This window comes from Caretta caretta, chromosome 3 (assembly GCF_965140235.1).
Source record: "Caretta caretta isolate rCarCar2 chromosome 3, rCarCar1.hap1, whole genome shotgun sequence".
Classification (NCBI taxonomy): Eukaryota; Metazoa; Chordata; order Testudines; family Cheloniidae; genus Caretta; species Caretta caretta.
The window spans coordinates 56,429,736-56,455,428 of record NC_134208.1 but is presented as its reverse complement, the minus strand read 5'-3'; the positions used below and the strand labels follow the sequence as shown (position 1 = coordinate 56,455,428).

Here is a 25,693-nt window from a genome sequence, read left to right as displayed (position 1 = left end):
TGATACATGCCAGACAAGTGAACAAAAACTTAATCAGTGGTTGGTCTGCAGTTTTTGCAGTTCTTTCACTGTGAGAGTAGTATTGATCTTGCGTAAAAGATGAAAGAGGTTTTATTGATTCAAAACACTTTAAAATAAAATGTTTTTTTTAAATGCAGCATATAGTAATTCTGTGAAATTCACTGCAGAGGATATCATTGACACATATAGCATAGTACACTTCAAAAAAGGATTAGATACGTTAATAAGAATAGCATATTCAGCTGCATTAAATGGATAAAAAGACAGCTTTCAATTCTAACAGTTCAAATAACTGAAACATGGCTGTTCCAATTCTACTCAAACTCTCCACGGATGTTCACATATGGCCTGAACAAAAAGCATTGAAAATTTTAGAGCAAAAGAAATTTATCTGAGGAAAAAACCATGAGAAACTCAAAAGAGTGATTAGACTGGAAGTTGGGATTCAATTTAAATATATGGCATGCTTCCGTGCATCCACTATAATTGAAGTCCCATCAGTGTGTTTCATTGCTATACAAAAATAAGGGAAGAACTTAGAGGAACTGGATGAAGGAGAATCATGTGGGGAATAAAGAGTAAGAGCAAAAATGGGTATAGCAGGTGGTTTGATTTCATTGCTTGTTAATTTCTTTGTTAATTCTCTTGAACTGGTATGGTAACTGGTAGCTTGATATGGTTAACTTTTTCTTATTTCTGTCTAACAGGGTAATGCAGGTGCCCCTGGGATACCAGGTTTGATGGGAAATTCTGGTAAACCTGTAAGATCACTTTTCTTCTTTTTTGAGTCTTTCACAAGAGCATTTCTATTTTGCGCAAAGAGTCAGTTTTCAAACATGCTCTGTTCTTATCATCATGAAAACAGGGTGAACAAGGACCACAGGGGATAGAGGGACCAATAGGACCAAGGGGTCCACCTGTAAGTACTTGACTTGTTTCCTACTGTGCGTATTTGGAACTGTAATGTCTGAACCCAACAATGTAGTATACATACTACTTATCACAAATGCCACTTATTTCAGGAAAACACTCAGAGCTCTAATTCCTTAGTCAAGTGGATGCACATCAACCCACATTAAAAAAGCAACTGTGCTGACACTTACAGCATACGCAGATTTCAGCTGGACTCAAAACAAAACAATTGGCACAATTATTCCACAGCTTATTTTGGGTGGTGGTGGTGGAGAGTTTGGAACTGAAACATGGATCCTCATTTTGCAGCTAGTCCCTGTTTTCATAATGGGCTGAGCAGAATCCCCAGATCCAAACAGAAGGACCAATGGATGCACATGTACAGACCCCATGGTCAAGAGCAGGAACCAAGCCCAAGACCATCAACACCAGCAGCACAATCCCTATCACTAAAGCTAAAAAAGTAACTGCATTAGCTATCAGTAAAGAGCATGCTCTTATCCTTTAGAGGGCCAGCTATTAGAAACAGACACCATCACATGCACTGAGCCAGTGCCTTACACACACACTTCTGAACATTGGAGTGTTAAACATGTGAATTTTGTGGCTTGGGTCCATGTCTAATGCTTTTACTAGATATATTACTCACTGGTGGAAGGGGGCTAGACAGGTAGTGCTTTGAACCGCAGCAGCTCCTTCTGGTTGAAAATAGTGGTGTTCAGAGGGGCATATACTTTTGCTGGAGATTGCTTCCACAGCACTAGCCTACTTCAGAAAAAACATACAAAAGGTTTAGAAAGATGGCTAGTCCAGGGTAAGAATAAGCCTTGAAGAGGGTGGGATAGGAGAAGCAAGGAATTACATAGAGAAAGATGGTGGCACTCACTGAAATGCAATGTGGAAGACAGAGGGACAGAGTCTCTGCTGAGGATGAGATATGAGAGGTGGTGGCTATCAGGGGGCTGGTAACAGCTTTCTGATTTTCTCTCTCTGTCTCTCTGGCCCCAGTCTTGGTCCTGAGAGAAGTTAGAAGAGCATGAGGCTGCTGTAACTTACTGGAAATGGTTCCCAACAGACTGTCTGTGAGTTGGGGATAGCTTTAATGCACTAGAATTCACAGTGTGAGACCATTTGCTGCTCAGAAGAACTCATGCTCCATGACCTCTGTTTGCAAGTTCCTCTCTTGCTATCCCACTCCAGAGGTGCTCACTTGGAGCCTTCTGGCCTTGTGCTGTGATATAACATTAGTGATTTACTTGTAAGGGGAACCAGAAAGGAAACTGGCTCCTATAAACTAATTGTTCCCTGACTTTAAATATTCAACAAATCTCAGATAAAGAACAGGTTTACTTTTCCTTTCTGTATGTTTCTGTGGTTCGCATTGTCATTTGCTGAATGTACTTTATTACAACACACTAGTTTCTTTGGAACACACCTTCGCATGACTTTTGGCCATTGGCTGTCCAGGAAGGATATAAAAATAGATAACATATATACTCAGCATGTTGTGATGCAATATCTCAGTGTTAAACTTGCCATAACTATACCCACCAAAGCTTGGGTTTGTTGGAAGCCTCCAACTGTGTTGGTTTGGATGGAATGGAATTTGTTTTCTGAACCATTTTCCAGGCATTGATCTCCTAAATATTGAGAGACACATAAAAGTTATAGTTAGATCAAGAACAAAGTATCTTTCTACATTGATAATGCAAGATAATCTGCTAAACTATGCTTTTAATCCCATAACACGCAAGTATGAGTTTATGAAATCAGTGGTCCATAGAAACAGGCGTTGACATGCTGGGTTAATTATTAGTAACCCTGTTGTCAGACAGATTAATCTGTAATCTGTCATGCAGATTAAATACAGTGATTTTTCTGTTTGCCACTGCAGAGATCAGGGGAACATATTCCCCTCATTTTGTTTCATCATTTGGTAATGCAACAGTTTCTGTAAACATACGAGCAATATGGCCAAAAAAAAAAAATCTTGAAAAGAGTTACTTCAAATCAACAAAAATGAGGGACAGCTTGTAAGTGTTATCATTAGTAGGGTAATATGAATACCCACTGCACATCACACAGATTTATGTAGAAGTAAGCTATTTTTAAGACATAGTATTTTATTCTCTGATATTTATAAACCACCCCGCCCTTCTGATGAAAATACTGAAAATATTCAGTATCATTCTACTGAGGAAAACAGACTATGAATGGCTGCCACAGCTTCCTGCTGGCTGTTTGGGAAACCAGGGTGGGAAGTCCAAGTCTTTTACACAAACAAGCTTCAATGATAGTTAGAAGAGTCAGGAATCTATGTTCAGCCTAGGGCAGGCAGTTGAGACTCACTTCATTTTGGGCAAGATTCTGCCTGGTCCTTACTTGTGTGCGCAGTTGTGTGGCAGGAGCAAGCAGCATTCCCTGTACTCCTTGTGCAGTCAGCATTCATGCCAGGCATATAGCTCCTGCTCTCAGGAATCAAAGACTGCTTTGCCCCTACCACTCAAGGACAGTTTGCCTCCAATCCCTCCTCGTCTCTGCATTGGCATGCAATGGGAGCAGACTGTGCCCAATAGCTGTAGCTCCCTTGTGCTCTCTGCACTTTCCCTTACTCTGGTCTGTGCATAACAGGTTGCAGCTATCATGTGCAGTGTGTGGCACGAAGAAATAGCTGCTGTGTGGTTTCTGCATATGTTGGAAGTAGGACTAGTCCTACTGAAGGTGTAGGGATGTCTATTTTCCAACAGAACTGATCCTGTACTGGGAAGGGGTGTGCAAAGAAAAAAAATGGCCTTAGCATAAAGGCTTGTGAAATCCCATTGTGAAGTGATATTCTTAGTCATTGCATCATATGGTTACAGCATTCAGAACAGCTGGACATGAACTTAGAAGCTGGCCTCTAAATAACGCTTGCATTGTAAGGAGTACTCTAGTTTGCTTAATAAGATCTGATTTCCATAGTGTTTGAACTATTTGTGTGTGTACATTTACCACAGGTGGGTAAATCAAGGGATTTGTGCACTCTCGTATGTTTAGTCAGGGACTTCTTTCTCCATGACCTTGTGCAAAATCCCTGATTTGTGCTCACATGTCCAAAGAATAAGAGCAGGCAGAGAGGTGGTCCAGGCAGCACATATAGCCCACATTTTATTGACAAAATAAAACTGTCACTTTATCACACAGTTGCGTCATGTTCCAGTTCAATCTTCACTAAACAATGATAGTAACTACCCACTGAGTGTGGAAACAGTGTTTTAGATGTATCAACAAAGGGTTCATCCTCTCTGAGCTAGTCCTGATGAACCACTGCCCTGTTGTGGTGTTATGGAACAGTGTGCTTCTGGAGAGGCCATCATTTGGCTGTCATGACTAGAACATCCTGACAAAAAGAGGGAATATTCACAATGTTTTTCAGTATATCTACAGGTTTTATTTTTAAATCAAAATTTCAGAATTAGACATTTGCAATATTTTGACCAGTTTCTACAACTGATCAAAAATGGAAACGTCGTAAAAAATCATATTTTTAAATTTGATCAGTTTTGGAAAAATTGAAAAATTTTGACCAGCTCTGTTCATGACCAACCACATACAGTCATTAAAGATCCCATGGTTGCTCTTCAATGAATTATTTCTTCCTTGTCTTTCCGTCCCCTCCCCTAATCTCTGCTTTGGTCACCTCTTTACCACTTATTACCACTTGTTTCTTCCTTCCTCTCTTCTAACTTTTCCTTTCCTCAAGTCTACACTCTCCATCCTCCTACTGATCATTCCCTCCCTTTCTCTCCTCTCCAGGTTCCTTCTACTGTCAAAGGCCCTCTACTCATATTAAGCCTGTATTCCATGCACCACTCTCTTTTCAATCCCTGCCCCCATCTTCCGAGTAAAGGGTTCTGTGGCAGGAGTCAGGAGGAGCCTGGAGTTCTTCCCTTTTTCTCCTGACAGAGCAGAGGAGGAGCCACCAAGAAGTCACTGCTACTAGGATCGTTTTCTTAATAGGTCCAAGGAAGTGAGAGAACTAGGGAACCACTGCACCTTTTCATGGGTTAAAAGGAAGGGGAGTCAAAAGTGTTGTCTTTCCTCTGTCCTCTGCAGTGCTGTGGAGAGACAACAAGGCTAGTAATTGCTGAAGGGCAAGGACACCCTTCAGTGTGGGATGATGGATTCAACAAGATTAGCACTCCTCCAGTGCTCCTCTGTGGTGTAACTTGATATGGAGAGGAGGGGTGAGATTCTTGTTTACAAATTTAAACATGTGATTTTTTCTATTATATTAACAATATTCTCAGGCCGCTTCTTTTACCTAAGCAGCCTGCAAGAGGCACTTACCAATGGAAAATTCCCCTTTTTTGCTGGCAAGTGAGTTTTCAAGTCCTGTTGCTGCTTCTGTGCACTATTAAATAACGTCTGCATTTCCCTCATTGGCGATTACATTTCAGTGGTGAAGAAGTAACATCTGTATATTAGAATCATAGAAGATTAGGGTTGGAAGAGACTTCAGGAGGTCATCTGGTCCAATCCCTGCTCAAAGCAGGACCACCCCAACTAAATCATCACAGTGTTAACATATCAGTTTGGGAACCTTTGGATGTAAGGTGCAATATAAATAGGACAATTTTTATTATTAAAATCCACAGAAGAATATTGTTACCCTGGTTGTTACCCAGTCAGTGCTCAGAAACCAGAGTTGTCATATCCAATAGCTTAAACATTTATAATAGTTTTCCAGAGGAGGTTTTAATGATTCAAAATGAAGATAATTAGTTTACATAGTCTATTCCAACAACAGACAAAATACTTATCTGTTTGTTGGAATAGATCATACAATCTTATCTACTTGACTACTGAAGATTTTCTGCATAGGAAAATAAACACTTAAGAAAATATAATCATCTATCTAATTTTAATTAGAAAATTGATATGGGCAGTTGAGAAAAAGCCTGTTATAATTTATGTGCTTTTTATGAAATATTCAACCTTCATTTAATAAAACAGGAAAATGACATGCTTTACATTTGTAACAAGAGTACCGTGCAACTTGCATTTTCTAATTTCCAATCAAACATATCTTCTTTTCCACTGTAATTGTTTTGTCAGTTAGCAGTATGTTTGCATCACATTACAAGTCATTCTAAATAATTACAGAACTCACTTGTGGTTTAAATCCTTTTTAAACTGGTAATTGTGGCAGGTGGCCCAAAAGAAATAATTCTTAAATGTCAAAGTGTCAAACCTAATCAGTGAGGTTGACTGTGTTCCCTTAACTAATTATCTGCAATTTTTCCTCCCCGCACATTTATTAAGATTTAGCAGCATTTAATTTTTTATGGTGAATTTACACCAGATACTGGTTCCTTTTGCTTTATGCTCAGCCTCTCTAGTAGGTTAACACTTCATATAGCTCTGAATTTGTTAAATAGCTTGTGGTGTTTTAAGCTTTAATAGTAAGTTCAGTAAATAACCTTGAGACGTGCATGCATATTAGCTTTTATATATTGGCTGTTTTTAAATTTTTTTTTTTTAGTATATACAGTAGTTTTCAGCTAAGTTATCTTCTTTATCTATGCCCTACTGCAAAGATTATTTTCATAGGTACAATTGTAAGACCTTTTTTTCAGCCTGAAATGTATCCTGGATTGCTGTTCTAATTGTCCTGTCACTTAAATCAACTTTTTGATACCAGGTCCCTTTACATGCCTCAAGTTTAAAAAGTGGGTCCATTTTCTTCAGTTGGGCATCAACACAGTGGCAGGATAAGTAGTCTGATGTCTTCACCTTCCCAGGATGTACTGTGCATGCACAAATTTTTTGGCACTGCTTGTCTGTTTAGTCCGAGAGCTTCACAAATAATGAAGTTGTTTTTAAACAACCCCTAGGGGGTAGGGTAGTATTGCTATTCCTATTTTAAAGATGCACAGATCGATTAACATCACGCAGGATATATGAAGCAAAAGAACCACCCAGGTTTCCTGGCCCTCATTTCTAATTCTCCCTCCTGTGCCTGACCTGATTTTGAAAGGATAATGTCTTAGGACATGTGCTCCTTTGGCACTTGCAATAAGTTTATGTTAATAACTATCAGAGTCAATATTTCTATTGTATTAATATGCATACACACATATCTTTAAAAATTTAGTCCAGGTACCTTTAAATAATGCTGGATGGTTAATGGAATGTCATCTGCATTCTTGACTCCATGAATAATTGTTAGTGTAGCACTGGCAGAGAATGTGACGTACTGGGGTGTGACATCCTGTCTGACAGCATAAAACAGATATTAAGCCATTTGAAAAAGTTAGCGTTTTTTAAAAAGATTTTTAATTTTTAAATTTTTTGCTGGCAGTCTCAGTTAATGCAGGCTAGAGTGGCATGTGGGCTGGAGGGGAGGTGGAGGAGCCATGCTACAGACAATGTCCCCAGGAAGAACCCTGTCTGGCTCATGGCAAAACTGCATGCACTGCACTCAAATTTACCCCAGAGTGTGTTTATTCTGTGCTGAAATAGTAAACTCTAACAGGGCTTGATCCTTGCCTAGCCTACCAGCTGTTTTGTATTACTGGGACAGACAACTTGTCTCTTGCATAGCCACCAATGCCTTTCTCTGCTCAGGTGCACCTGAGGATCCAGCCCACAATGGATGGTGTCTTTTATCTGAGGATCTGAAAGGACGCTGGGGCTAGATTGTGGCCAGCCCTTTTACACACCAGCATGGCAGCTGCATCACCCTTGGAGAGTGTACCCCTCAGCCCTTTCCAGGCAGCTGTCACCACAGTGGTTCTCGGAAACAGCATGGACTGTGCTCCCCAGCCACACTGTGGCTGTGCCCAAAGCAGGGCACAGGTGAGGGGGAAGCACCTTGCATAATCCATTCCCCCTCCCTGGCTTTTGGGCACCCAAGATGGGAAACCACAATTTGGCCATTAACGTGTGGAAGTTCCTCTTAGAACGTCAGCGAAAAGGCACTATGTACTGTGAGTGCCTATTCCAGCAAGCAATAGCACATGTTTTTGCGTACATTTTTAGTGCAGTGCTTAAAGATTGGGCAGGAGTCATAGCTAAATCCCTGATCCCACATGAAAATTTACCCCTCTGAGATGCAGGATGAAAAAAAAAAAAAAGAGAGAGAGATAAGAAATTAAGGGTACTTCTGCGCTTGGAGCCAAGGGTCTAATTCCCAGATCACCTAGAAATACCTGCACTAGGTCTCATTGAGCTCGCACACTAAAAATAGAAGTGTAGCTGCAGCAGCATGGGGAGTGGTGGCACGGGCTTGTTGCCCCAAGTACAAAGCCACCTAATCCCCATGGATCCGTATGTTGGGCAGCTAGCCTGTGCTGTGCTCATCACTGCCCATGTTGTCATGGCTACACTGCTATTTTTAGTGCACTACCATGAGAGCAATTGCCAGTATGTCTATATGAGATAGGCATTACACCCCCAGATCCAGGTATAGACGTAGCCATAATGAATGCTACTTTGCAGTGACAGTAAGCCATTGCAAATCATAGTGATGACTGGTTGCAAATGACTGAATCATGTGAAATAATGAGTAAAATCAAAAGCAAAGATGATGCATCACAAAATATACATTGTTCACTTATTTTTTCAATGGTAGTTTTCATTATTTCTTACATCGCTGCCTAGTATACTACAAACTGCAGCATAATTAAGGTTGTAAAAGAAACAAATACTTAGCAATGTAAGATTTCATTAAGCTTTGGATATAAAATCTTTGCTGAAAGGTGGTGAGCAGGGGCTGCCAGTTTTTGTGTAGATTAGCAGTGCAATTTCGTGAAGTGCAGTTTAGCAAAGTACCTACTGTAGTTCTCACAATTTTTCACTAACAAGAGCATCACTGTAAAACCTATAGAAGCCCAGTAAACCACTGAAACAGAAGAATTAGCCTGAGAATAAGTCCTGTACTGCATTACAGGTGACTTGAAATTTAAAAAAAACTCCAGCACAGAGGGCTGGTTGAAGTTTCTCCATGCAGCATAATTCCTGCAGTGCCCCTCTACCAGATGTGTAGGTTGATATGGTGGGCAAAGCGGGAGAAAGGCCACATGAGTACAGTCGTCCAAAACTCCTGAATAGGGCACAAAGGGGCAGTAGCTTCTGTTTCATTACAGGCTGGAATAGCAGCTATGGAGGGGCTGCACTTCATCATTATAATTAATTAGTATTATTATGGTGCTGGGTGGATGGCCTGCCTGGGAGTTTTTATTCTCATAACCTGTGTCAGAAACACATTCTGCATATGAAGGTCACAATCCTGCTTCCAGTGAAGCCAATATTAAAACTCCCACTAATTTCAGACAGGGTGGGAGTGATCCCTCCACAGCTGCAAGAGGTGTAATATAAAATCTATCTGTCTTATATAAGAGATAAGATAAAACTAATGTGTATAAGTATGAGATGTTCTTTCTTGATGATCAGAACTGGTCATGAAGTCTTTGGCCCACACCCTCGGCCTGCTATCCAGCTGCTTTGCACTGGAGGAGCCAGGATGCTGTTGTAACAGACTATGACATCAGGCCTATGACATCAGGCCACCCCCAAGTAGCAAAATACCACCTACTTCTGGCCTTTCCACCCCTGACATGAGTGATGTGCTGGGGGCGTGACCAGAGCTTTTTGTGCTCTGGTGATCCCTGGCCAACAAAATAGATCTAGGGGATCGTTCCTGTCAGGTGTAATATAGAACAGGTCTTGGGCTGCTTTAAATTATGCCTGGGGCTAATGTAGATCCTGGCTGGCCCTAGGACTGGGGGTTGATGGTGATGGAAAAATGGCTTTGAGTCACTGTCTTCCTGTCTTTCCACTCAGGTCCAGTGTAAAGCACAGCTCATCTGGACCCAAAGATGTGACATTAGTATGAAATAATCTATCCAATAACAGTATCTGTGGTAGCAGGAGATGATATCTTCAATATATTTTTTTAACCATACCTGGGAAACACTGAAAAATACTGGCATTTGAGGAAAAGTTGCAAATTTAGTATCACATGACCAGAACCTGCATAATTCAAGTCCCAAGTAGTTATTCTGTGTCAATGTAATTGTTTTTGAAAGGACTTATTTTACTTCTTTGTCATTTAGAAAAGGTCCTTATGGGGTTTCCAGATATAAATGGTTTTAAAACTGATCTTAGTTAAAATTAAATCTTCTTTCTTGAACCTGAAATCTAGAACAATATGTGACAATCCTGGGTAGAAGTGTAATACAGAATCAGTGTGGTTAAATGTAGGATTTACATAAGATTACTGAGTTTTCTGGGTCATAGGGTGAGGGTCAGACTGTTACTATGAATAATGCTTTCACAAACCATGCAGCAATACTTAAAAAAAATTATTGGCTTTAACAGCATAGGAACTTTGTTGAGGAAATGACTGGGAAAAAATCTTTCTAAATTGTCTGATCTCTCCAGGATACCTCATTATTTTGTGAAAATTTGAGAGTTCAGTCTTTTTAACCTTGTCTGAGAAGCCAATCCATGCATTTATGACATATGGTGTAAAATGCATTTTTCATGTCTCCTTTTATCCACTCATGTCACAATTTCCTTTTCATTCTGAAATAGTAAATTATCTACTGTGTGCCACATTGGAGTAATTAGATCCACTCTCAGCCAGATCTTTTAGAGCCACACACACCAGATTAAAATAACCGGTCTTTATAACTGATAACTTTCACGGCTAAATAAAGAACATTATAGTCTTGTTACATGCTGCATCATGATTTTATGGCAAGTATTCTCCCTAAATTGTATATGGTACAAATTTCAAAAGACCCCAAAGACCAGATTTTTAAAGGTTTTTAGGTGTTGTGGCACTCAGCTAACTGATTTAGGAGCAAAAAGAACGAGGAGTACTTGTGGCACCTTAGAGACTAACAAGGTGTCACAAATACTCCTTGTTCTTTTTGCTGATACAGACTAACACGGCTACCACTCTGAAACCTGATTTAGGAGCCTAAGTCTCATCTTCTAACGGGAGTTAGGCACTTAGGACAATCACTGGGATTTAGGCTCCCAAGGGTCTAAATGCCTTTAGAAAGTGAGATTTAGGTTCCGAAATCAGTTGAGCATTGCAACACTGAGCACTGCAATGCCTGAATACCTTTAAAAATCTCAGCCTAATTGATTTAGGTGCCTAAGTCCTATTGACTTTCAATGAGACAGACTCCTAAGGGCCAAATTTTTAAAGGTATTTAGGTACCTAAAGATGAAGCTAGGCACTTAGTGGGATTTTCAAAAACAACTAGGTGTCTAACTCCCATTGAAATATCTTTAAAAATCTGTCCCTAAGTTTCTTTTGAAAATGGGATTTTAGGCTTTTTTGAAAATTTCTTCAAATTTTGAAATTCACCAGTAGCATATATTTTAAAGAGATAGTGCTGGTATTAATGTATGGGTATGATGTCTAAAATATATACATAATTTAAATTTTAATATGTACACATGTCCTAAAGTAAAGATGCAAGGTTAAAGCATAATTAAAGATGTATGCTTGTCCTGATTTCCATGACAAAACCCATGGTTGACAAAAATCATAGGGTTGACAAAACCCATGGTTGACAAAAATGCATAGTCTTTTTTACCTCATTGAGTCTGCTGACCAGGACACTCCCATGAAATTTTCACATTTGGCTCTGGATGTGTCCACTGTAAGGGAGTACAAGACTTTAGGCTAATAGTTAAAAGCCAGATTATGATATGCAAACTCACACTGGGCCTCATGACCACACTTATGCATACACATAAGTCCCATTGATGAGACTTAAAAGCACATGCCTAAAGTTAAGCATGTGCTTAAGTGCTGTCTTGGATAGGGATAGACTTAATGAAGTGATCAAGTGCTTTTCTGAAGTTGGGCTAGTGATGAGCGGGTACTCTCTGGAGTAGTCCCAGGGAGAGGATCACTTCTGTGGGTAATGGCTGACTGGTGTGAGTTAGGGGTTGACGGACTGTCCCTAAATATTATTAAATAGTTGTAAAAATTGTAATTGTAAAATAAAGTTTATTTGTCTGTATTGGGAAATTATGAGCAAATGTTAATTAACAGAGTGTATACCATGACAGATGTTTAGTGATTTTTAAACTACTTTTAAGAACTTTTTTAGTTTTATGACGCTTGCATTTGTTTGCATTAATATACATGACCCTTAAATTAAAGCTCACTGATAAAACAGTAATTGAATCAAGATTGAGGGGGAAAATGGTCATTTATTTACAGTTAATTAGAAAATAAATATTCAAGGTTGTAACAATGCCCTTCTGTTTCTTAAAAGGGTAGCAGAGGTGAGCCAGGTCCTGCTGGGCCTCCAGGTCCACCAGGGAAACTGGTAAGCAGCATATTTCAATTCCCATCAGCTTATATTTATTTTCCAGGAATGTATGGCATCAGAAGGAATCCTCACTCACCTATTCATTTACACAGGGAGTCAAAGGAGTATGATGAAAAGGATGACTGATAAACTTTTCAGTACTTTATGTCTGTAGTAAAATCACAATGTTCAAATTTTAAAGCATATGAAAATGTGCTGAGAGTGTATTGTGGTTGTAAGAGATGGCAAGATACAAAAAGCGTAAAGATTTTTTGTTTCGTGTGAAACCGAAGCTGTAAGACTGTGTGCGCACTATGTATTTTCAAGAAGCAGGAGTAGTGAAAGACCAGCTTTCTGCTAGCAGCTACCTAGAACTAATGAATGGGACAGATCATGAATGCCCTCTTTTACTGCCGCTCAAACAATATTTACACAGAACTAGTTAGAAGCACAGTTGGAGAGGTCTGAGCTGAAAGAGCCTGCTGTTAAGGAGGAATGTACAAGCCATGGGGGATAAATCAAAGAAATTTTTTGTTAAGAACTAAACTATTTAGCACTAGGGCTGGAGGGGAAAGTCCAGTAAATGTTGCTATTTGTGTTCATCAATAATAAGATCCTCAAAAGTACTGTTTAGATGGGCAAGATTCTACCATCTTCACTCACACCCCTACTGTATGAGCTGGGACTACTCTAGGAATAAAATCCTACTCAATGTGTATGAGGGGCCCAGAATCTGGCCCTTGGTTATAGTTATCCATTGGTTCTCTCCAGAAACAATACTGGGAAGTTTCCATCCTTGGTTTGTTTTCACAGGGTCCTGATGGGGACCTAGGACTACCGGGACTGCCAGGTCCTTCGGGCCTGCCTGGCGCCAAAGGTGACAGGGTAAGAAATGCGCTCGAATGCACCGTAAAGAATCGCAACATGATAGCAGGAAGGAATACAATGATTTTAACATCACTCATTCATTGTTGTGATTATTCATTTCTCAGAGTTTCTTGTTGCACACCAAGATCCATTAAAGCTGCTTAGAAGTTGGGGAGTGCTCTAAGTGTCTGATGGCTAATTAAGGCTCATAAGAATCTACCAAAAAAACCCCCCACCCTATAAATAAATAAGGTTACAGATAAAATTTTCAAAAGTGTCTAAGTCTCTTTTAAAATCATTGATTTAGGCACTCTTGAAAATGGGAAGTCACTGAAAATGTTACCCTACTTCAATATCTGCAATGTTTCTATGTACTCTGTATATACTATAGAAATATAGTGACTGCCGCAACTCTGAGGCTATCTATGCACATTCACAAGATACAAGTATCTCAAACAGTATTTTGCACGGAAAAATTGGGCCCCTGAGAAGCCTCGGAATTCCTACTCACTTGCTGGAGATTTCCTACCTTGCAGGATGAATGTCACTGAATAGCAATGGATTTTTATACAAAAGATACGCTTTTCCTCCAGTTGCTCGGGGAAGGATATGGAGAGCACAGATTGGTGATGTAGAGAGGCTAGGCAGCAGTTGTGGTTATAGTTTATGCCCCTTACTCCTGTGCTTACCCACAGAAGGCTTAGTGACATTTTTTAAAATTACTTATCTAGGTAAATTGGCAAGTTTTTAAGGGCCACCTTGAACATTTGTCTTCTTTGTATTACTATCAAGTTAGTATATTTCTGTGTGGTTTTTCAGAATGTTGACTTCAGGTACACACACTTCTAGCCAGCTGTCAAAGTTGCCAGACAGGAATCTGCAAATTCCTCTTTTTAGTAGATCAAACTGTCTCTCATAGTTTCTGAGAGTACATCCAGGTGCGTTCTATTTATATAAGTGATTTCTGAGAATATTTCTACATTTGCTTTTTTTTTTTAAGCATAGGGCCAAATTCATTCCCAGTGTAACTCTCTTAAAATAAATAGAGTTATGCTAGAAATTAATTCAGCTCATTGTTTCTTTTGACTTTTCCTATTTTGAGAGAGAGCCCTATACATAAAACCATATTTTTAAGTTTATTTCCTTTTTCCTCCCATAGAGGCCCTGCCTTCCACTGAGCCTTCCTACCCTGCTGGTCCAGAAGATTTGGAAATGGCTACCTCTGGAGCTAGTCTCAGGCTTAGACAGTGGGGTCACTCCAGACTGATGCAAAGTCATCAGTTTCCCCCTCCTCCCTTCCTGATTTCCTAGGGACTGGATGTGCTTTGCATGCAATGTATCCAGCCTTACTTGAATCAAAAACCCAATGGTGCATTAAGAGCTGATGTACACAGCAAGCAGAAGAAGCCATTTGCAATGCATGACAATTCATTTTAACAATCCTTCCAAACCCAGGAATTATGCCAAATATTCTTCGTCACCATCCACTCAGACCTGTTCTATTTACATGTATACAAATATAGGCCACTCCTACATGTACTCCTATAACTGCGTGGTAGCACTTTGGTGGATCTTTCATATTTATGTGGGGAAGTGGAGGGAAAAGCAATGCCAGCTCTCATGTCTCACACTATTTCTGATTCACCATCTTTTGGTCTGGTTACCTATGGCTTTTCTGTGGCCCGTCTTTGTGTGGCAATTAAAGTCCTTTGTGATGATAGGACTGGTCTTATGAATACCTTTCCACTGTGAATTGGACAGAGATAATCAATATAGGGCCTGATCCATTGAAACTCATAGGAGTATTTCCAATGACTTTATAGAGACCTTAATGAACAGCCGTTACATCACAGTCACGTTTGGTCACTACCCTCCTGCTTAGAATCTGACCTGGAATGAAATGCTCGGTTTGGCTATTAGCCAAGACGGATAGGAATAGTGTCCCTAGCCTCTGTTTGCCGGAAGCTGGGAATGAGCGACAGGGGATGGATCACTTGATGATTACCTGTTCTGTTCATTCCCTCTGGGGCACTTGGCACTGGCCACTGTTGGAAGACAGGATACTGGGCTAGATGGATCTTTGATCTGACCCAATAGGGCCATTCTTATGTTCCTATGGCCAAATGCTTTAACTTTCTATTCCTCAGGTATAAACATTCTGAACAAGTGTGTCTAGAGATGGACAAAGGAGTTTGGACAATTTCAGAATAAGCCCTACATGACATTTGATCTAATTGGATACAAAGATTTACTAGTGCCTTCCCACCTCTCTCTGTCCTTATCACTATCCTTCCTTGTAGAAAAAGACAGAAGAATGGAGGACTCAGATCTGGTCTTTGCCTCTTAGTGAATCTGATTTATAGGTACACCAAAAAAGCTCCTGAACTGGTTGTTCTACAGTGTTGTTGCAATAATACAACAGGAATTGAGAACCAAATATCTCTAGGAATACTTTTAATAAAATAAATTTTAAAATGGAGGAAGGAAGAAAAAGCTGCTTTCAGATCCAAATATTCCAGAAATGCTGGTTCAAGATAACAGCTTCTTAGTTCTGACCAGAGTGAAATATAAAATCCCTCTTTACATTCAGTGATTTCTAGGTTCTAAAATAGTTTGTTTTTTATTTTACATTTAGGGATTGGTTGGTGAGCCAGGGCCTAAAGGTGAACAAGTAAGTCTTCTAATACTAATCATGATAGCAATCACTGTACTCTAGAATCATCTAAATTTTAAGGAGTGTAAGACTCTGACAGTATGTGTCTTGTTTTGATACAGGGTCCTGCTGGAGGAGAAGGAGAACCAGGAGAAAGGGGTGACCTGGTAAGACATTATTTTCATTTAATCTGTTTTAAGGTGTTTTTTATGTGAATGATATTGTCTTTTTTGTTTCGTCTGTTGAAGAAAATTTTCCAACATGATTTTTTTCCCATTGGAAACCAAATCTCAGTGTTATCATATAATTTTATCACTGCAAAAAGTAGAATGGATGAGGAGAGGGGAACAGCGTGTCTCCGTGCAGTGCCTACACCTGCAAGCCCCGACCCCGCAGTTCCCATTGGCCGGGAACTGGCCAATGGGAGGTGTGGGGATGGTGCTGGGGGCAGGGGCAGTGCACGGAGCTGCCTGTGCCCCCGCCACCAGGGGCCGCAGAAACGTGCCAGCAGCCAGACGCTTCCTGGAGTGGTGTGGGGCCACAGCATGCCTGAGCCCTGCTGTGCTGAGGCCCCCTTTAGCCTGCGGCCCTGGGGTGCAGCCACTAAAGCTCCTGCGTTAATCCGGCCCTGCTTCAGGGAAATATCTCCATTGGTATAGCGATAAAATGCATCTACACATCATTATGATAGTAATTTGAGCTCGGTGTAGGACAGTAATTTTGCTTCACAGAGGATTTTGAGATTTCAAAATTTGGTTCTGTTATGATTTGGAACAGAAACCATACATTTCAAAATTCCTCATGAAATGAAATTACCTTTCTCTGCCCAGCATTACTGAGAGCCCTGGTTATGGGACATTCCTCCTGGCAGGCTGCTGGGGATGCTGGAAGGCCTGGAAGCTCTGACTCTTAGGATATATTTACTCTGGAGCTGGAGGTGTAATTTCCAGCTTGGGTAGACATACCTATGCTAGTTTTGATGAAGTTAGAGCACTAAAAATAGCAATATAGCCACAGCTCCACATGTGGCAGAATGGACTCATCGTCCCTATCTGAAACCCTAGGTCAGTGGTGGGCAACCTCCAGCCTGCGGGCTGTACGCAGCGTGTCAGGGTAATCCACTGGCAGGCCACGAGACAGTGTTTACACTGATCGTCCGCAGCTCCCAGTGGCTGCAGTTCACCGTTCCTGGCCAATGGGGAGCTGCGGGAAGCAATGCAGGCCACAGGGACACGCTGGCTGCCACTTCCCGCAGCTCCCATTGGCCGGGAATGGTGAACCGCAGCCACTGGGAGCTGCGGGCAGCCTTGTCTGTGGACAGTCAATGTAAACCCTGTCTCGCGGCCCGCCAGCGGATTACCCTGACAGGCCGCAGGTTGCCCACCGCTGTCCACTACTCAGGGCGCCTAGCTTCTCTCCCTGCCTGTTCAGCCGCAGTCACAGTGCGATTTTTAGCATGCTAGCTCAATTCAAGCTAGCACAGATATGTGTACCCAACCTGGAAATCATACCTCCAGGTCCAGTGTAGACATACAGGCAGCCCACAGGCAACCTGCCCAAGAGCTGGGGAGCCTGGGCTGCTGAGGCTGGGAGCTTGGTGACCCGGGTCCCCCCAGGGCTTCCTGGCTTTTGGCTCCCCATCAGCTGCCACAAGCAAGCTGAGCAGGCAAGATGGCAAGAAAACAGGCAGGGTTTGAAACCTGCCTGACTTCTGGGGGAATTTTGTTGAAACTGATGTGGTCCTGCAGAACATTCTGATTTCAGCATATCAGCAAATTCTGATTAAAAAAAATTTCAGTGGGTTTTCTGCCCAACTCTAATAATTATAGACCAGGGGTGGACGAACTCTTTTAATCTGGCCCTTGAGCTCCCGCTGGGGAGCGGGGGTCTGGTGCTCGCCCTGCTCTGGTGCTCCAGTGCTCCAGCTGGGGAGCAGGGTCAGGGGCCGTGCCACGTGGCTCCTGGAAGCAGTGGCATGGCCCCCCTCCAGCTCCTACGCGTAGGGGCAGCCAGGGTCCTCCGCTCTGCACGCTGCCCCAGCTGCCACCCCTGCAGCTCCCATTGGCCGGAAACTACAGCCAATGGGAGCTGCAGGAGCAGTGCCTACGGATGGGGCAGTGTGCAGAACCACCGGGCCGCGCCTCTGCATAGGAGCTGGAGAGGTGATGTGCCGGTACTTTCGGGAGCCACTTAGGGAAAACGCTGCCTGGAGCTGGCACCCCATAGCCTCTCCCTGTGCCCCAACCCCCTGCCCCAGCCCTGATCCCCCTTCCACCCTCCAAACCCCTCAATCCCAGCCCAGAGCACTCTCCTTCACTCCAAACCCCTCATCCCCAGCCCCATCCCAGAGCCCGCACCCCCAGCCAGAGCCCTCACTCCCCCACACTTCCCCCACTCCCCCGTCCCAGGCTGGAGCCCCTCCTGCACCCTGAACTCCTCATTTCTGGCCCCACCCTAGAGCCTGCATTCCCAACCAGAGCCCTCACCCCAACCCCAATTTGGTGAGCATTCATGGCCTGCCATACAATTTCTATTCCCAGATGTGGCCCTCAGGCCAAAAAGTTTGCTCACTCGTTATAGACCATTACTCAGCATTGGGAGCTTTCCCTGTTCATTTTGAAATATATTTTATAAATAAAGAAACATATTTGATAATATAGTACAAAAATGTCTTTTTGAAATTGCAATTCTAATGGAAAAACTGAAATCTGATTTTTTCACAAATATATTAAAACAAATTACTTCCAGTTTTTTGATTGATTTATAGGTGCCATTTTGTGTACTTCAACGAGTTCCTTAGCTCTTAATAGAACAATCATTTTTAAAATATTGAGTAAAACATATCAAATACATTGCATTTGTAATTGAATATGAATATCCTGTTATGACATAATTTGTCTTATTTTTTGTTTAGGGTGATATGGGATTGCTGGGCCCAAAGGGATCAGTAAGTATGATGAACTACACTGTTATAGAAATTAAAGGTATAATAAATTGCGTGGATCGTTTTCTGGCTTAAGAAATAGAGTACAAATATTTAGCTCTTCAAGAACTGCCATGTAAGCAAATGAGATCCCACACTCATTTTTTGTTTTTAAAATTCTGGATGACTCTAATATACAAACTAACTTTAAACAGGACTTCTCATCTTGCAAATTAAAGCCCGTAAAAGAACATGGTAGTTTTATTTGCAGTTAGGATACAACTTGTGGCTATATCAGTTTGGAGAGTGAATTGCCTTTTCCTGCTAAAGTTGGATATAAGAGGGGTGCATATAGTGTAGTGATATTATATAAAAGGATTGGCAACGTAGTGTCCTGCAGACAGTATATAGCCAGTATATAGTCTTTTATGACTCTCATAAATATGGAGAGAAGGGTAATGTCTTTCTGTATACAGTGCTATAAAATCTCTCCTGACCAGAGGTGAAGTTTGTGCCTTGGGAAAGTTTTTAACCTAAGCTGGTAAAAATAAGCTTAGGGGGTCTTTCATGCAGGTCCCCACATCTGTACCCTAGAGTTCAGAGTGGGGAAGGAACCCTGACATGGTGGCAGAGCGGTGGGATCATTTTTTAACAAAAGGATTTTTCTGTAGGCTGAGAACAGCTATCAGAGGCAAAGGTATCAGGTTACAGCACAGCGAACTGGGAATTCACAAGCACGTTTTTTTTTCTTTCTAACTCTCAGGTATAGCTAGGTTAAATACAGAGAGGCTAGGATGACAGAAAGCAATGTCCAACAGAAACTGGAATTAGCCAGATTAGAAGCTGAGGAAAGACAGAAGGAACGTGAAAGATGGGTAGAACTCAGACAGATGGAGATTGATGCCCAAGAGGCTGCCCACAAGAAAGCTGTGGAGGCAAAAGAAAAATGAAGGAGAGGGAAAAAGAGAGGAAGCATGCACTGGAGAAAGAGAAGGCAAGGGCTCAGCAGAATATACCGAATAACCCTAACAATCCTTCCCCAACAATCCACAAATGGGAGCGACTATGTCCACAGTATGATGAATCCAGTGATATTGCTGAATATCTTCTCACCTTTGAGAGACTGTGCACACTCCATAAAATTCCTGACACTCACAAGATGACCACATTGGTTGCAAAATTCACTGGAAGAACTCTGGACATATTCAACAAGATGCCTATTGATGAGGCTTCTGACTATGATAAATTCAAGGATTTGGTTTTAAAACAATTTCAAGTTACCCCTGAAACTTACAGAGTAAAATTTTGAACCCTTAAGAAAGGGCCTGGACTAAGTAATGTGGATTATGTAAACCAGATGAAGGATCTGTTTGATAAATGGCTCAAAGAACGGGATGTAACAAGCTTTGGAGGAATGCGGGATTTGATGATACAGGAGCAATTCCTGAATATGTCCAAGGATGATATAAAACAGGTGTTTATGGGATAAGAAAATGGACTCAGCAGAAAATCTTGCTTCTTATGCTGATCAATACGAGCAGTCCCATACCGCCAGAGAGGTGGGGCAAACCGGAACAAAATGGGTGGAGGGAGGAACAACCCTAGTTGCAGTTTGAGCAGATACCAGAAGGGACACCCTCAGACTACACCTACTACTGGGGGCAGCCCAAGGCCCCAACTACAGCCCAAGGAACACTCCAGACACCTTATCATTGCACCACACAATTCTCCAGCAACCCACCTCGCCCCAGTGACCAGTCAGCTGGGTGATGTTTTAAATGTAAGAAGCCGGGACATGTAAAGGCCAACTGCCCCAAAACCCCAACAGATTACAGTTCATTGCACCGGAATCACACCAGAGGTCCTCAGGCCCAGATACCCTCAAAGTAGAGGAAAACTGTGAGTGTGGGCAGGAAGAAGGTTACAGCGTGGAGGGATACCGGAGCACAAGTGTCGGCTATCCACCAATCCTTGGTGGACTCCAAATTCATCGACCCAGAGGTCCAAGTGACGATTCAACCCTTCAAGTCAAACTCTTTTGACTTACTTACAGCCAAGTTGCCTGTCCAGTACAAGGACTGGTCAGGAACGTGGACTTTTGCAGTCTATGATGATTATCCCATAGTCATGCTGCTGGGGGAAAACTTGGCCAGTCATGTGAAGCTAGCCAAGAGGGTGGGAATGCAAGGCTAAGCAAGCTGTCACACCTAGCTCTGTTCTGGAGACTTCTACCAGGGCCCAGTCAGAGGTGATGGAACCAGACCCCATGCCAACGTCTGCAACAGCAGTAGTGGATCCAGTCCCAGAGACCCAGACAGAGCCAGTCCCAGAAGTGGAACGGGCAGAACAACCAGCACCAGAACCATTGCCAGCACTGAATCCAGTGCTTGCAACCCCCCACCAGAGGGCAGCAGCAGATAACACTACCCAAGAGACTCAGCTGGAGCCTGAACCCCAACATAGTGCAGCAGCGGAGAGCGGTTTACAGTCAATGGAAACAGCCCCATCACCTACATCGCTTCAAGAGGGACTAAGCCCAGGTCCAGAATCCAATGAGGAACTGATGTCTCAAGCATCAAGGGAACAGTTCCAGACTGAACAGGAAGCAGATGAAAGCCTCCAGAGAGCTTGGATGGTGGCATGGAGCAACCCACCGCCTCTCAGTTCTTCTAATCGATCCAGGTTTGTTGTAGAAAGAGGACTTTTATACAAGGAAACTCTTTCTGGTGGACACCAGGAAGACTGGCATCCTCAGAGACAGTTGGTAGTTCCAACTAAGTACCGGGTAAAACTCTTGAGCTTAGCCCATGATCATCCTAGTGGCCATGCTGGGGTGAACAGAACCAAAGACCATTTGGGAAAGTCGTTCCACTGGGAGGGAACGGGCAAGGATGTTTCTACCTATGTCTGGTCTTGTGAGGTGTGCCAAAGAGTGGGAAAACCTCAAGACCAGGTCAAAGCCCCTCTCCAGCCACTCTCCATCATTGAGGTTCCATTTCAGTGAGTAGCTGTGGATATTCTGGGTCCTTTTCCAAAAAAGACCCCCAGAGGAAAGCAGTACATACTGACTTTCATGGATTTTGCCACCCGATGGCTGGAAGCAGTAGCTCTGAGCAACACCAGGGCTAAAAGTGCGTGCCAGGCAGTAACAGACATTTTTGCCAGGGTAGGTTGGCCCTCCGACATCCTTACAGATGCAGGAATTAATTTCCTGGCAGGAACTATGGAAAGCCTTTGGGAAGCTCATGGGGTAAATCGCTTGGTTGCCACCCCTTACCATCCTCAAACAAATGACCTGGTAGAGAAGTTTAATGGAACCTTGTGGGCCATGATACGTAAATTCGTAAATGAGCAGTCCAATGATTGGGACCTAGTGTTGCAGCAGTTGTGCTTTGCCTACAGAGCTGAACCCGATCCCAGTTTAGGGTTTTCACCATTTGAACTTGTATATGGCCGTGCGGTTAAGGGGCCATTACAGTTGGTGAAGCAGCAATGGGATGGGTTTACACCTTCTCCAGGAACTAACATTCTGGACTTTGTAATCAACCTACAAAACACCCTCCGAACCTCTTTCGCCCTTGCTAGAGAAAACCTAAAAGAGGCTTAGGAAGAGCAAAAAGCCTGGTATGATAAACATGCCAGAGAGCGTTCCTTCAAGATAGGGAACCAGGTCATGGTCTTAAAGGCGCTCTAGACCCATAAAATAGAAGCGTTGTGGGAAGGGCCATTTACGGTCCAAGAGCACCTGGGAGCTGTTAATTATTTCATAGCATTCCCCACCTCCAACCGAAAGCCTAAGGTGTACCATATTAATTCTCTAAAGCCCTTTTATTCCAGAGAATTAAAGGTTTGTCAGTTTACAGCCCAGGGAGGAGATGATGCTGAGTGGCCTGAAGGTGTCTACTACGAAGGGAAAAGTGCTGGTGGCGTGGAAGAGGTGAACCTCTCCATGACCCTTGAGCGTGTGCAGCGACAGCAGATCAAGGAGCTGTGCACTAGCTACGCGCCAACATTCTCAGCCACCCCAGGACTGACTGAACGGGCATACCACTCCATTGACACAGGTAATGCTCACCCAATTAAAGTCCAACCTTATCAGATGTCTCCTCAAGCTAAAACTGCTATAGAACGGGAGGTCCAGGATATGCTACAGATGGGTGTAATCTGCCCCTCTGGCAGTGCATGGGCATCTCCAGTGGTTTTAGTTCCCAAACCAGATGGGGAGATACGTTTTTGCGTGGACTATCGTAAGCTAAATGCTGTAAGTCACCCAGACAACTATCCAATGCCACGCACAGATGAACTATTGGAGAAACTAGGACAGACCCAGTTCATCTCTACTTTGGACTTCACCAAGGGGTACTGGCAGGTACCGCTAGATGACTCCACCAAGGAAAGGTCAGCCTTCATCGCACATGTTGGGCTGTATGAATTTAATGTGCTCCCTTTTGGGCTGCGGAATGCACTCGCCACCTTCCAAAAACTTGTAGATGGTCTCCTAGAAGGATTGGGAGAATATGCAGTCGCCTATCTTGACGATGTGGTCATATTTTTGGGCAGAACACCTGGAACATCTACAAAAAGTCTTCGAGCACATAAAAGAGGCAAGACTAACTGTTAAGGCTAAGAAGTGTCAAATAGACCTAAACAGAGTGACTTACCTTGGACACCAGGTGGATCAAGGAACCATCAATCCCGTACAGGCCAAAGTGGCTGCTGTCCAAAAGTGGCCTGTCCCAAAGTCAAAGAAACAGGTCCAATCCTTCTTAGGCTTGGCTGAATATTACAGGTGATTTGTACCGCAATACAGCCAAATCGCCACCCCACTGACAGACTGAACCAAAAAGAAACAGCCAAATGCAGTGCACTGGACTGAAGGCCTGTAACCAGCTTAAAGTGACACTCATGTCTGACCCTGTGCTCAGAGCCCCAGACTTTGACAAACTGTTCCTAGTAACCACAGATGTGTCCGAGCGTGGTGTGGGAGCAGCTTTAATGCTGGAAGGACCAGATCAAGAATTCCATCCTGTTGTGTTTCTCAGCAAAAAACTGTCTGAGAGGGAAAGCCACTGGTCAATCAGCGAAAAGGAATGCTACGCCATTGTGTACGCGCTGGAAAAGCTACGCCCATAGTTTGGGGATGGCGTTTCCAACTACAAACTGACCATGCTGCGCTGAAGTGGCTTCACTCCGTCAAGGACAATAACAAAAAACTTCTTCGATGGAGTTTAGCTCTCCAAGATTTTGATTTTGAAATATAACACATCTCAGGAGCTTCTAACAAAGTGGCTGATGCACTCTCCCGTGAAAGTTTCCCAGAATCAACAGGTTAAAATCGTCCTTGAAATGTGGGAAATATTGTTAGTTTTTATGTAGTCAGTAGTATATCTAAAGGTGTATATGTCTTATTAACTCTGTTTTCTCCTAGAGCTCCAGGAAGAAATCACAGCCAGTGTGGAACCGGCTGTCCGACACTATCTGTGATTTGGGGGGCATGTCATAAATATAAAGGGAAGGGTAACCACCTTTCTGTATACAGTGCTATAAAATCCCTCCTGACCAGAGGCAAAGTTTGTGCCTTGGGAAAGTTTTTAACCTAAGCTGGTAAAAATAAGCTTAGCGGGGGTCTTTCATGTGGGTTCCCACATCTGTACCCTAGAGTTCAGAGTGGAGAAGGAAGCTTGACAATGACAGTTCTGGCTAAAGGGTTATAATGTCTTTGAAAACAAAATTATTTCTGGTACCAATCCCATGTACTACCTTATCCTGAAACTAAAGATAGTGGGCTGATGGGGAAGCCTAGGAGAAGCACCTTATGTACCACAGAGGAAAAAGAATAGGAGATTTCATCTTGATCCTTTATTTTTGGATCATTGAAGGTTGGAAGTATTATTCTAGCTGTGGGATTGGTCTGTGACAATAACTGTTTTTACCTTGAGAAACTGAGGACGATGCTATAAAGAAAAACTCTGCCAGCATCCTCAATGGAAGGTGGAATCATGGGTCTGAAAAAGCCTTCTAGCAAGCACTAGAATTTGTGCACTACTCATCAGGAGCTTTAGTGGAATAAATGAAACATGGGGTCGTCTAAGGACTGCTGCCTAAAATCACACTCTGTTCCCTTACTGTGGCCCTAGACCAGGGTGGACAAACTTTTTGGTCCAAGGGCCACATCTGAGTATGGAAATTGTATGGCGGGCCATGAATGTTCACAAAATTGGGGGTTCAGTGTGGGAGGGGGGGAAGGGCTCTGGCTGGGGGTGTGGGCTCTGGGGTTGGGCCAGAAATGAGGTGTTCAGGGCGCAGGAGGGGGCTCTGGGCTGGGACAGGGGGTTGAGGTGGGGGGGTGAGGTCTCCAAGGGGGCTGGGGATGAGGAGTTGGGGGGTGCAGGAGGGTTCTCCGGGCTGGGACCAAGGGGTTTGGAGGGTGGGAGAGTGCTCAAGACTGGGGCAGGGGATTGGGGTCTGGGAGGGAGGAAGGGGTGCAGGCTCTGGGCAGCACTTACCTCAAGCAGCTCCTGGAAGCAGCGGCATGTCTTCCTCTGGCTCCTACGCGGAGGTGTGGCCAGGCTGCTCTGCACATTGCCCCATCCGCAGGCGCTGCCCTTGCAGTTCCCAGTGGCCATGGTTCCTGGCCAACGGGAGCTGCGGGGCCGCACTTGAGCCATAGGCAGCATGCAGAACCCCCTGGCTGCCCCTATGCGTAGGAGTGGGAGGGGGGACATGCCGCTGCTGCTGGGAGTTGGGAGGAGCCATGGCACGCGCGGAGCAGGGGACAACCCCCGACCCCGCTCCCCGGCTGGTGCACCGGAGCAGGGCAAGCCCCGGCCGGATCCTGCTCCCCGGCAGGAGCTTGAGGAATGGATTAAAACATCTAACGGGCCAGATGCGGCCCCCAAGCTATTGTTTGCCAACCCTTGCCCTAGACTGAGCATCTCTGTGAGTGGTACCCCAATGGAGAGATAAACTTGGCAATTGGTCACATATGGGGCA

General features: G+C 43.3%; 1 protein-coding gene across 2 annotated transcripts in view; it reads left to right on the top strand.

Annotated features, from left to right (window-relative positions):
- COL9A1 (collagen type IX alpha 1 chain) overlaps window positions 1-25,693 on the top strand; it is a 101,429-nt gene that overhangs the window by 57,721 nt on the left and 18,015 nt on the right. For both annotated transcript variants that reach the window (XM_048846008.2, XM_048846007.2), the window contains 7 exons: window positions 729-782; window positions 887-940; window positions 12,222-12,275; window positions 13,071-13,142; window positions 15,760-15,795; window positions 15,900-15,944; window positions 18,692-18,724. In XM_048846008.2, the coding sequence (XP_048701965.1) occupies window positions 729-782; window positions 887-940; window positions 12,222-12,275; window positions 13,071-13,142; window positions 15,760-15,795; window positions 15,900-15,944; window positions 18,692-18,724 (348 nt within the window). The remainder of the gene's footprint in view (window positions 1-728; window positions 783-886; window positions 941-12,221; window positions 12,276-13,070; window positions 13,143-15,759; window positions 15,796-15,899; window positions 15,945-18,691; window positions 18,725-25,693) is intronic.